Source organism: Oppia nitens, unplaced genomic scaffold (assembly GCF_028296485.1).
Source record: "Oppia nitens isolate AA-2021 unplaced genomic scaffold, nextdenovo-longstitch-racon4-pilon3 scaffold19_pilon_pilon_pilon, whole genome shotgun sequence".
NCBI lineage: Eukaryota > Metazoa > Arthropoda > Arachnida > Sarcoptiformes > Oppiidae > Oppia > Oppia nitens.
Window position 1 is genome coordinate 718458 of NW_026533198.1, and position 14043 is coordinate 732500.

A 14043-nucleotide genomic window follows, 5' to 3' on the forward strand; every position below is an offset into this window, starting at 1 on the left:
TCTCTCACTGTATATATGTTGTTATGATATGTCGATCGTTCACTCATTTGCTTTATATTTATATATACGACAAACCAATGCAACAGTGATTTTCGCTTTTTCTATGAGAGAGAGAGAGAGAGAGAGAGAGAGAGAGAGAGAGAGAGAGAGAGAGAGAGAGAGAGAGAGAGAGAGAGAGAGAGAGAGATCTACAGTGTGTTTACATAAATCACTCCAATATTATTGATATAAACAGTTTACAGTGCTATGTATACTAGTATTATATAAAAATATTTTACATAAATTAAATATTTGTAATTATTATATAAAACTGTATGCATTTAAATAATTTTTATATATAAAATAAACATGCACAAAATTCAGTATCTCTATATTTACAACAACAAAAAAAAATAAAATTCAAAGTTTATAATGTTATATATTTTTTTCTCATTATTACTATATGTTTTAAAATTTTATAAATGCTAGCTACAAGTATTATTTTAATTATAAGTTTTTTTTATAAAAAAAAAATTCATAATTGCATATTAATATTGAAAACAACAAATACACAATAGTTCAAATTTTATTTAATATATATTATATTTAACTAATGTATTTTATTTATATTATAAACATTGAATTTTATTTTATTTAAAAAATAAAAATAAATATAGAGATACTGAATTTTGTGTGCATGTTTATTATATATATATATATTTAAATGTTATATATAAATAAAATATATATATATAAAAATAAAATAAATTAGTTAAATATTATTATATATAAATGTATATATTATAAGATAATAATTTTTTTTATTATTATTGGACAGACATTTGGTACACACACTGTAGTTACACACACACACACACACACACACACACACATACAGTGAGTGCACTGTAATATTACAATAATAATAATACAAACACATAGAGAGTTCAATCCCCTCCTAATATGGCTGACAGACAACTAAATACAATATATAATACATTATTTGAATGAGTAGTGAACTAACACTTTCAAGATATGAGACATTGACACCAAAAATATAAAACATAAATAATAGACATTTTTTTGTAAATCATATGGTAATGATGATAATGATGATGATGAAGATGATGATGACTATGACCATGACCTACCTTAACAATGACCATCACCATCGATACTAGAAGGATCATCATCATCAGCAACAGCAGCAGCCATCATGTGTCCATTACCATCGATGACCACCATCGACACCACAACGATGATGATGATGATGTTGACCATCACTTTAGAGGACAATTGATTTGATAAATCAATTAAGTCACCAATTAAGTTGATCCCCCCATAAAGATCATCGATATATACAGTATATATAGCATCAAAACCATTGTTGTTGTTGTTGTTGTTGTCTTGAGATATATATACGATAATTAATTTGATCCAACATTTGGATGGCAACAACAACTACTACTACTACCACTACCATCACTATGTGTTGTCTATCGATAGTGTGATTTGAAGACATTAACCATTGATTATATATCATATGTTAAAAGTCAGTATAAAAATTTAATTATAATATAATTGATATGATATTTATCCCCAATTTTTTTTTTTTAATAATGGTTTTAATGTTGACAACAATTTTTTTGTTGATTGTTTACATATCAATCAATTAATGATTGTTTAATCAATTTTTTTTATATATATTTATTAGTTATTTATATGATTTGACATTTGAATTGTTGATATCACTAAATGTTGATCACTGTTATGCATGCAATGTCAATGTAAACAATAATAGTAATAATCATTTTTTTATTAAACCAATTTAATTAATATTACATTTTAATGTCTCTCTCTCTCTCTCTCTCTCTCTCTCTCTCTCTCTTGAAAACACAGATCTCTTGGAGTTGAAAGTGATTTGTTGTCGTCATCGTTGTTGTTGTTGGTGTTGAAGTCGGTCTATCTCATCGTGCAATGCCATTGTCTCGGACCAGATCACTCATCAGCAATATTAATGGCGTAAACTCGATGTCCAATTCTGAATCGTTTTTGCCACAGATTTCCGATAAGAATCAAACAGCGATTTTGCCGCCGATCAGCAAAACGCTAACGTTTGACGCTTTTAGGACTACTAATAATACTACTAATACCATCATCGATGGTCAAGAGTTGCATGGAGTAATTGAAGACAATAATGGTCTACTTAATGGACACCATCATAATCATCATCATCAACAACATCAACATCAAAACGGACACAATTTGATGCACAACAATACCAGTCAACAGATGGCCAATCATTCGGCCGATGTTAGTCCGACGTCAGGTTCCCAGTCCACTGACGAAATGGACAAAAGTTCGACAACAGTTACCAGCAATGGTGGAGGAGGTGGTGGTGGCGGAGGATTGAAAACGAAACCATTGGTGGTAACGCCGAATCAGGTGATGAAATTGTATGCATTCAAGTTGACGCCGTACGAACACCAGGAAGTGTTCAGCTATTCACACATCTACTTCATCGGTGCCAACGCCAAGAAACGACAGGGTGTTATCGGCGGACCGAATAATTGCGGCTACGATGACGAACACGGCTCGTATTTGCACGTACCGCACGACCACATTGTCTACCGATACGAAATGTTAAAGATTATCGGCAAAGGTAGCTTCGGTCAGGTTATCAAAGCCTACGATCATAAACTGCAGCTGTATGTAGCCTTGAAAATGGTACGCAACGAGAAGCGATTCCATCGACAAGCCCAGGAGGAGATCCGCATCTTGGATCATATGCGCAAACAAGACAAAGACAATTCAATGAATATTATACATATGTTTGAAAATTTTACATTCCGTAACCATATGTGTATAACATTTGAACTGTTATCAGTTAATCTGTACGAACTGATCAAGAAGAATAAGTTCCAAGGATTTAGTATACAATTGGTCCGAAGGTTTGCCTATTCTATACTCAGATGTCTGGAGGCTCTCTATAACAATAAGATAATACATTGCGATCTCAAACCGGAAAATGTATTACTCAAACAACAGGGCCGATCGGGTATCAAAGTTATCGATTTCGGGTCGAGTTGTTTCGAAAATCAACGGGTCTATACGTATATACAATCAAGATTTTATAGGGCACCCGAAGTAATACTCGGCGCCAAATACGGTATGCCCATCGATATGTGGAGTCTGGGCTGTATACTAGCCGAACTGGCCACCGGTTATCCCCTATTGCCCGGTGAAGACGAATTCGATCAGTTAGCCTGTATTATCGAATTGCTGGGAATGCCTCCGCAGAAACTATTGGATCAATCGAAACGAGTCAAGAATTTTATCAGTTCCAAAGGACTGCCCAGATATTGTACATCGACACCACTATCAGATGGTTCAGTGGTTGTCAATGGTGGCCGATCGCGACGTGGCAAACATCGCGGACCGCCCGCATCGAAAGATTGGTCGCTGGCGCTCAAAGGTTGCGACGACGAATATTTCATTGATTTCATTAAGAAATGTCTCGAATGGGATCCAACAATCCGTATGACACCCTATGTAGCTCTAAGACATTCGTGGCTAACCAGACGCCGACTGCCGCGTCCGCCGCAAAACAGTGATAACTCGGCGGTCAGCGAATCCTCACCTATTCGACTACATAATAATTATCATACAAACAACAACAACAACAACAATATAATCAATAACAACAACAACATTAGTAATACTAATAATAATCATAACAACAACAACAATAATAATAATACCACCAATTCGTTGGTCACGAATGCATTGACCAGTAGAGTACGGAAATCGATGGTCGATGAGGTACTGCTCGGTGAAAGTGATGGCACTTATCTGACCCGTATTTGGGACCCGAATAATAGTGATACAAATTTAACATTGGGTCGCAGCAAAACTGATCGCAGTTTACGTAATAATAATAATAATCTTAAAGATAATAGTAGTACCCGTTTAGTCAATACTATCAATAATAAGTTACACAAAGACAAAGTACGGACCGGTGCTGTTGGTGGCGGCGGCGGCGGTGGTGTTGTTCCCGCCGTAGTCGACGATCCGATACAAGTAAACAACCCGGTAGTGACCAGCGCTCAAAATGGTCGCAACCAATGGCCAAACGATGCATACGTTTCGGTTATTAGATTTAAATGATGTTTTAATTGATTAGCTTATTATTATTAATATTATTATTAGATATTATATTATTAATATGTTTTAGTGAATTGAATTGAACTAAAAATTTTCTCACTCATAAACTCTCTTTAAAAAAAATTATTATTATTATAATAATAATATTAATTAATTAACTAATTAATTATGTAATTTAATAATTGAAATTTTTGGCCGTCACTACTACTACTACTACTACTACTACAATGTGTTGTTGTTGTTGTTGTTATGCCAGACATTATATGCAAGATCTGTGATGGAATGGATCAGTGAGAGAGGGACAGTCAGTCAGCATACAAACAGTTAGTTTGTGTGGTGGTGTGTGTGTGTGTGTATGTGTGGGTGGATAGTAGTGATGGGGAAAGACTTATTAGTGATTGTGATTGGATATTATTGATTGTATAGTGTAAATGTTAATTAATAATAATAATAATAATTAATTAATTAATAAATATTAATAATAATCAAGTTATTTGGATGGCCCGCCGCTGATTCAAGATATGCCGTTCCCTCCCCCGATTGATGAGCCAATGTTGGCAATATTGGCCACTACTCTGGGGGTTATTATTATGATTATATGTGTGACTAACGGCTTCTCATAAACAAACAACAAAATACAATAAAAAAAACATTATATTGAATCTCACATATCAGGCAAAACCACCTATAGATCATTCCTATCTCTCTATTGACTAATATCTCTAATTAGCAAAAAATTTTAATTAATTTTTTTTTTATATAAAAATCTGATTATGTCTTAAATCGATAATTGTTGTCGTCTTGTCTGTTACTAAAAAAAAAATAGGTATATATATACTGTATCTGACATACCATTTATACATACCGTACCAATCATTTTTTTTTTGTTGATAATGGATCAGCCATTAAGTTGACAATTATTATTATTATTATGATATAAATAGTATACAATTATACCCCTACCCCACCCCCACACTAATTGTAAATATAAATATAATTTAAAGTAAATATATATATATATATATATAAATAGTATATTACAAGCTATTAGCGCTAGTCTTAAATTAAGACACAATTATTACGTAATTATTATTATTATATACAGTAATGAATGTTTTTTTTTTGGATTATATCATTATTATTATTATTTTTGTGGTCACTAATTTATTATTAATTAATTAATTAATGTTATTATTATGATTAATGGCGTTATTATCAACAAACAAACAAAAATTAATAAATAATTGTAGTAATCATTGAACACACACACACATACATACAAAAACATATTACATGGGAACTATCATAAAAAAATTGTTTTTTTTTAAATAATAATTATTAATAATTAATTTATATATATTTAAAAAAAAATAAGTTGCACCAAAAAAAAGTCATCGATAATTAAAATAATAAGCTCTGAGATCATGTGTGAGGACAGGTATCTCAACCAACCAACCAAAACAAATAATGTCCATTGGATTTGTCCATTGATGAGGGATTTATTATATTAAAAATAAAATAAAAAACTTTTTATAGCCGTCCGCCTCATTTACATTACCACACACTTTACTACACCATTCAAAAAAACGTTTTATATATGATAATGTTTACAAATGTTTTTTTTTGATTGATAAATTATACACTATTATTACTATTGTACTATTGTTGTATTACTTATTACTATTACTATTTAATATACTGTATTTGTATTACACACACACACACACACACACAAACATAAATACACCAATGAATTGTATTTGTAAACCAATATCCAAAATATCCGATAGTAACCGGTAATGTCCACAAAAAAATAAAAAGTATAGTATACACACAAAAATTGTTGGCCCGATATATATACCGGTTATTTATATATATATATATATATATGTATAACCGCGTGTGTGTGTGTTAGATGAGAGTGCCATATATATATATATATACAGGTATTATATATATATATACCCCGGGTATATATATACGGTAAATATAGTGCAGTGAGAAATTTTTTTTTAAAAAAGTGCATTTACCCTGATAGTTGTTGTTTAATTAACTGCTAATATATACATGTATAACAAATTAAAATAATACAGTACTAACTATCACAGCTATTGTTACAAAAAAAAACATTTTTAAACAAACAAACAAATAATAAAAAAATAAAAACAAACCAATGATCCAATGTATGTCCTCTTTTTACTATACAATACAAAACAAACAAAAAACAATTGTTGTTCACATTATAATAATTAATAATAATTAATTAATTTAATTAATCAATTTGGATTAATTAAATTAATTGATAATAATTATTATTCTAAAAAAAAAAATTTTTTAGGCATTTTGAATTGCAATTTTTCTCATGTTATTATTATTATTATTATTATAATTATTACTATTTAATTATAATTATACAAACATTTGTATATGTAATTAAAACTATAACTATAAACTAATTATTATTATTATTATGATTATTATCTAATTATCTCTTGATATTCAAATATATTCAAACAAAAAGTTGCATTTTTATTTATAATTGATTTAAAAAAAATAATATTAATGAGTCATATTGTAAATGTATTTAAAACAAAATACCTGGATGATTTAATTGATGATGATGATGATTTAAAAATTGAACTATGACATTTGATAGTAAATAATATACTGATAAATTAATTAAATAAAATTAAATAAATAAAAAGTCCAATTGTAAAATTTTAATGTATGTACCATGATAATGTTTTTTATTGTTTTATCTTGATGATTTTTCAACAAAAATGTGCATAGATAATTTTAGTTATTTGTAGTTTTATGTTTAAATGTTTAAAAAAAACTATTGAAAATATTGGTTTGGTTTTTATGTTTTACAACAATTTAAAAAAAAAATTAATTATACAGTTTTGGTTTGGTTTCCTTAAAAAAATTAAAAATAATTACTACTATTATACTAATCTAACTAATCAAGTAAGTAAGTTTACCATGATAATTTTATTATAGTTATAATTAAATTAAATTAGGTTAATTATATTATATATAATTTTTATATTTTTAAACACTAGATGGCATTAATTATTTGTATAGTATGTGTCAATTTATTATTGAAATTTTTACAATACATTGCGTTATTATTGCGATCCATACATTTTTCAACATTTGCACACATACATACACATACATACTGTACAAACACATACTGTACATACAGACATACACACACACACACACATACATTCACACACACACACACACACACATACACACACATAAATACATATACATATACATATACACATACACACACACACATACACACATACACACATACACACATACACACATACACACATACACACATACACACATACACACATACACACATACACACATACACACATACACACATACACACATACACACATACACACACATACACATAAATACATACATACACAACACACACATTATATACATATACAGTAATATATTGTATGTTATGTACTGCACTATTTTAAAAAAATATAATAATAATGTGAAATTGTAGAAAATGTATGGGCATTACATTAAATATATTGGAAAAACGTATGGAGAATGTTATGGAAAGCCATAGACAACACAACACAACACAACAACACATTTATATTATAACACTCTAATCGAATACAACAAACAAAACACTATTTAGTTTAGTAATACAGAGTCTACACATTGAATGCTATTATAAAAAAAAAAACTAATAAAAAACTAATACATTATTTACTAGTGTTTTGTTACTATTATAGAGTAAATAATATAATAATTATTATTATTATAATAAACAGTAAATCAATAACAATATAACAAATAATTATTGTTATATTAGTTGACAAATACTAGTAGTAATAGTGATAATCAATAATAAAATCAATTTTTTTTTTAGTGATAATTGAAAAGTTCATCAGTGGTTAACACAGACAGACAGACAGCAAACACAATGGCCGACTGGGATGAGGTGACAGTACTGAGAAAACGGCCGCAAAAAGCGTCGGCAATGAAAACCCAAGCGGCCATCAATGCCGCCCAAAAACAAGGTATACCCGTTGAGACCAGCAAGAAATACGGTGCGGCCACCAACAAACATCCGGTGACCAGTATTAATACGGCCAAATTGGACAGGGAAACCGAGGAACTACATCACGATACTATTGGCCAGGAAGTTTGCCGTATTATCCAACAGTGGCGCCAACAGAAAGGTATGACTCAGAAGGATTTGGCCACAAAAATATGCGAAAAGCCGCAAGTGGTCAACGAATACGAGTCGGGTAAGGCCATACCCAATCAGCAAGTGTTGGCCAAACTGGAGCGGGCGTTGGGCGTGAAGTTGAGGGGCAAAGAAAAAGGTCAGCCGCTGGTACCGAAACCGGCGAAAAAGTGATCAATTGATCCGATAACCAGAAACCAATGCCGTCGATAACTACCATACATATTGAATTAAATGAAGATTTTTTTCTGTTTTTTTTCTTTTTTTGATTTTATTTACCATAAGTTTTGTAATTAAATTAATTAATTAATTAATAACACTATAAACTATATAATAATTAATAGTTTGTATATTTGATATATATTTGATTGCAATTTCATTCAATTTTCTTCAAACAACAACAAAATAGTTTATCAAAAAAAAATAACAATATATCAGATGTAATAAATAAATTTATATTTAAAAAATATATATATATTATGTTATGAATCTTATTATATATGATATGATATATAACTTAATGATTATACGATTTAAAAAAAAAAATGAGAAACAAAAATGAAATATCAATCAAAATAGTCATCGATGTCTACATTAATATCTAGTAATTGGTCGCCAAAACAGCTTAAATCCAATTGATTTAGTATTAGATTTTCAAATGTTTCCTCAAGTTCTGTATCGCCAACAAGTATAGCACCGATCATCCGATGATCGCTATTGAGTACAACTTTAATCAATTGTTTGTTATCTTCGGTAACTTTGACCAATGTTTTACACTGGCTATGATCGCAAACATTCTGCCAGTTATACTGACCCAATAGTACCACTTTTCGGTCAAACAAATAAGTCAAATGCGAAAACAATTCAAAATTGAAATATATCTCAGCACTGGTACTATGGATATCGGCGGCTATACATAGAGCCGAATAGCAGCCCATTTGTCGGGCCTGTGACCACAGCCGCATCTGAAACCATCGATCATTGGCCGGATGCCACGCAACTGAACAGCAATCGCCGGCTGCATAGACATCCGGTTCGGAGGTTAACATCTGGTTGTTTACCTATCCATCCAAGACATTAGAGTTAGCATACAATTAGTTATCAAAATCAATAACAACAACAACAACAAAAAGTGTCTAACAATTAGTCCGCCTTCGGCTCCTATGGCAAAGTTATTGCCCAGTAGTATAGCATCGGTATTGGGAACCACTCCGATAGCGCTGACAACTAGATTGCAGCCAAATATTCGGCCGTTTGTCAGTTCAACATAAATAGGCCACTCTTGGGCGGTGGTGTCGTCTGAATCTGTTTTTTTGTGGTTCAGTTAATTAATTAATTAAAAAAATAATAATAAGTTTTTTTAAATGATATTTTCTCAGATAATATCTCTACCGGTAATCATATAAAAAACAAACAAATAGACAAACCGTCGATCTTTACAATCCGTGATTTTTGCCGATCATCAACAGTATTGGCAATGGATTGGACCTCACATTTGGTTTCAATGCGTACAGACTTTCGCTGTCGATGATCGGCACCCTTTAGTCGACTCAATTGTTGCCAACTGTCGGGTCCTAAACCTGTGCCAAATAATGTCTGATCAGTTTGTTGTTGTTTTGCGGTCATATTTTGCGGTAATTTTTCGTGACTGTCCGTGACATCATCTCCAGAGTTATTATTACTATTATTACTACTACTACTACTAACAGTAATATCATTCAATTGTCGGGCAAAGAATTCAGATGCCAACGGATCCAAATACGGTGCACTCATGTGCTGGTCTTTGATACACCAGATTAGCTGACAATGTCTAATATGATGGACCAGTTCGCTGGCAATACCGCCGTTGCCGACAATCACTACTCGGTTGGCATTCTTCAGTTTATCAGTAAATTCGCGGACAGTTTGCGTATCTCTGATAACAACGATGTGATCGTTGATCAGTTGTAGGTCGTCATCATCATCACAGCTACAGCTGCTATTGAATCGGATGTCAATCATCTTGGGTTTGGCGCCCAAACAGATGCACAGTTTGTCGTATATCAGTGTCTTTCCCGCCGTCGCCGTCATCTTCTTCAGTGTCAACTCATGTCTTTGTGCATTCAATCCGATCACTTGATCCCTACAAAAGCTAACATTAGGATACTGTTTGGTCAGATAGTCGACACTTTCTTGACTAACATCCAGCTGATCCATAGTACGACCTAATCGACCGACCAAATGGGCCACTTTGATGACATCCACGGGACAAACAAGGACAATGGTTCGTTCGGGTAATGATTCGGCCAATTGTTGACAACACGATACGCCGCTGATGCCGCCGCCGATCACCACAATTGGTAACATTTTTTGTTTGTTTGTTTGATATCTTAAGATATTTTTTCAATCAATGGTTAAATGATAACTAAATTTACAACAATATATATGTATTGATTGTAACACATGTTTACCCATTAGTATACATAACATAACAATAATAATAATATTATTATTATTTGGTTTACATTTCATTACGCAATCACTTACTGTAAAAACTAGTTTTTTAAAAAAAAAGTTTACTTTATATATTCAATACATACTTGCGCTTAGGTATGTATGGGCACAGGGATGTATAGTAGTAGTAGTAGTAGTACTATTGTATAGTAACTATACATATACTGTATTTTTTTATATATACAGAATATTCTTGACTAAAATTTTCAATTAAAGTATTATTATTATTAAACTTGTTATTAAATTGCAAAAAAATAAATGTTAATTAAATCAATATATTTTGCAATTATTGATTTTAAAAAATCAGGTATAATTTCAAAATAATAATAAATACAACAATTTTATTATATATAATAAGTTATATATATATAAATTTATATATAATTTATACATTAATCTATAAAAGTTATAGAATATATAATAGTATACAATTTTTATTTTAAATATTTAATTTATATAATAATAATAATAATGGATGGTATTTAATCTGCTAAATAATATTTTAGATTTTTTTTTGATAAAAAATATTACATATAAATATTTATATATTGAATATATTTAATTATTTAATAGGATGGGAGGGGAGGGGGGAAGGGGTTATCACATTGTGTTTCCCATATTTATTTACATTAATTTAATTCAAATTATTTTTTTTAAAAAAAATTATAAACTAATATTTAAAAAAAACAAATAAATTATTTTAAATAAATTACATAATAAATAACAGGTTCAAACTATCATACTATAAATAAATTACAATAATAATAATAATAATTTAAAAGTGAAATATTAATACTAAATTAATTAATAAATAACTTATTAAATAAATGCTAAATAATGATATCAATCAATCAATCAATAAATATAAATCAATTCAATTTTTTTTAACAAACAAACAAAAAATTAATTAAAATTCAATTTTTTTTTAAACAATACATTTGTTATATATATAATAAATTAATAAATTAATTTTATAATAGGATTTATTTATTTAATTAAAAAAAAAGTTATTTATATTTTTTTATTATTATTATAAATTTTTCCATCAGCTACTGCTATATATTACCGCTGATGGTATTAACCGCTGATGATTGTTGTTGTTGTTGCTGTTGTTGCATAATATCTTGAGATGACATAATAGCTGTCAGGACATCCCTGAAGGCTGTATTGTTTGCAGTGGTTTGTTGTTGTTGTTGACTAATACTTCGCTGCTGATGAAGACGGCGTTTCTTGAATGTCGACCAAACATTACCAAACAACCAATGATTCCGCCGATGCATCGGTTCCCAATCGGGTCCATTTTCAAAATTATCTTCATTCAGATAACCCGAAATCGTACGTTTGATTTCCGGCCCGAATTCGTGTAGCGACCGGAGCCCAGCCTGTAATGCAACGGTATTTTCCTCGTCAGTCGTCTGTTTTTGTTCTTCTTTTTTCTTCTTAAATCGCCGAAAGTAGTCCTGAATCAAGAAAGTAGCGTAAAATTTACCGACAGTAACCTCATCGTCGCTGGCCGGCGGTACCACTTGATCCAGTAGTTTAGGACTCGTCCGTTTCCATATCTTTCGTATGACTGCCCTCAGCTCCTCGTTGGCCGTATCGATATTACCGTCGGTTTTGATACGCAAGGCTGTCCGGACAATGGCAAACAGTGTCGCATTGAACATAACCGTACCGTCGCTGTTCAACGGCATGTTCATCGACACCAAGCGTTTGCAGGCAACCCGTTGCGGACACAGTTTACCGAACCCCAGTGGCGGCGATATTTTCCGCAACAATGTCACCACATCCAGGTGTTTGATCCGTCCTTTAGCATCCGGATCGTATTCGGACCACAAGCGGACAAATTCGTCCAAATGATGCGGACCCAGTATTGACCAGTCGCGGGTCAAGTAGTCAAAGTTGTCCATAATTACGGCCACAAATAAGTTGATAATCAAAAACGAGCACAAAATATAAAACGATATGAAATAAGGTATCGCAAAGTTTGAACCGCACAACGATTTCTTGTCTTTCATGCCTTCATCTGATTTGGGATCACAAAATACTTCATCATTGGCCGTACAGGCGAGCATAATGTCCTGCCAGGCCTCGCCCGTAGCCGACCGAAACAGCACGAGTATGGCCTGAAAAAATGTTTGAAAATTATTGTTTCGGTGAATAGATGTTTCGATGTCCAGTGCTATTTTGCCGAAAACTTGCATCCCGATTACCGCATAGATGAAAAATAACATTAGTATCAGTAGTGCCACATATGGTAGTGCCTGTCGATCGGGTGGATGGGTGGGGGAGGAGAGACAAATAGCGGTCAATTTTTATTTTAATTTTTTAAAATATTAAATTATAATAACCGACTCATACCTGAAAACTTTTGACAAAAGTCCACAATAAGGTCCTAATAGTTAATAATAATAATAATATTTAATAATATTTAATAATAATAATAATATTTAATAATAATAATAATATTTAATAATAATAATAATATTTAATAATAATAATAATATTTAATAATAATAATAATATTTAATAATAATAATAATATTTAATAATAATAATAATATTTAATAATAATAATAATATTTAATAATAATAATAATATTTAATAATAATAATAATATTTAATAATAATAATAATATTTAATAATAATAATAATATTTAATAATAATAGTTAATAATAAAAATAATAGTTAATAATAATAATAGTTAATAATAATAGTAGTTACAATAATAATTTTATTGGTTAATTATATATGATTTACACTTATTAATTAAAATATGATTAATATATATATATATATATATATATATATATAATAATTAAAATATAATAATAATAATTATAATTATTATTAGTTATCATAACAAACCTAATGCCCTCTCCTCTGCTCAATAGCTTAACCAAACGCATCACTCGGAACAGTCTCAAGAAGTTCATCACTGATGTTGGCCTAACCCTTGCGGTTCCCGTTTTTCCCTCTGAGCTCGGCTGTGGTCACACAAACAAACAAACCAAACAAATGTTATGTAGTTATTAATTAATTTAATAACAATTATTAATAAAGTTTTTTTAAAACAAATAATTACATTAAGCTGTTCGTAGACAATATCGATAAGACTTCCCAATACAATGAAAAAGTCAAAACAATTCCAGGGGTCACCAAAA

At 30.5% G+C, this 14043-nt stretch overlaps 4 protein-coding genes across 5 annotated transcripts in view; 2 read left to right on the plus strand and 2 right to left on the minus strand.

The window, feature by feature from the left end:
* The first annotated feature begins 934 nt into the window (after positions 1–934).
* LOC128966215 (dual specificity tyrosine-phosphorylation-regulated kinase 2-like) lies at positions 935–4189 on the plus strand. The gene is made up of 2 exons (XM_054313055.1): positions 935–1531; positions 1879–4189. The coding sequence occupies exon 2, from the start codon at positions 1957–1959 to the stop codon at positions 4144–4146; it is 2190 nt and encodes a 729-aa protein (XP_054169030.1). The 5' UTR covers positions 935–1531; positions 1879–1956; the 3' UTR covers positions 4147–4189.
* Positions 4190–8001: 3812 nt separating this feature from the next.
* Positions 8002–8786, plus strand: LOC128966217 (endothelial differentiation-related factor 1 homolog). Its single transcript, XM_054313058.1, has one exon. It carries the CDS (start codon positions 8117–8119, stop codon positions 8555–8557), a length of 441 nt encoding a protein of 146 aa, XP_054169033.1. The 5' UTR covers positions 8002–8116; the 3' UTR covers positions 8558–8786.
* Positions 8787–8949: 163 nt separating this feature from the next.
* Positions 8950–10793, minus strand: LOC128966028 (pyridine nucleotide-disulfide oxidoreductase domain-containing protein 1-like). Of its 2 annotated transcripts, XM_054312829.1 has the most exons (4): positions 10565–10584; positions 9811–10505; positions 9525–9688; positions 8950–9444 (listed from the first exon to the last, which is right to left on the minus strand). In XM_054312829.1, coding segments are annotated over exons 1-4 (1356 nt in total). In that variant the 5' UTR covers positions 10567–10584. The 2 variants fall into 2 exon arrangements, with proteins under 2 accessions (XP_054168804.1, XP_054168803.1); XM_054312828.1 differs by having other exon boundaries at positions 9811–10793.
* A 1138-nt stretch (positions 10794–11931) lies between these two features.
* The window catches only part of LOC128966145 (muscle calcium channel subunit alpha-1-like), a 15036-nt gene continuing 12924 nt past the window's right edge, over positions 11932–14043 (minus strand). The window contains exons 32-35 of the mRNA XM_054312959.1: positions 13965–14043; positions 13748–13866; positions 13238–13271; positions 11932–13140 (exon numbers count right to left, since the gene is read on the minus strand). The exon at positions 13965–14043 is cut by the window's right edge and continues 5 nt beyond it. Of these exons, the coding sequence (XP_054168934.1) occupies positions 11932–13140; positions 13238–13271; positions 13748–13866; positions 13965–14043 (1441 nt within the window). The remainder of the gene's footprint in view (positions 13141–13237; positions 13272–13747; positions 13867–13964) is intronic.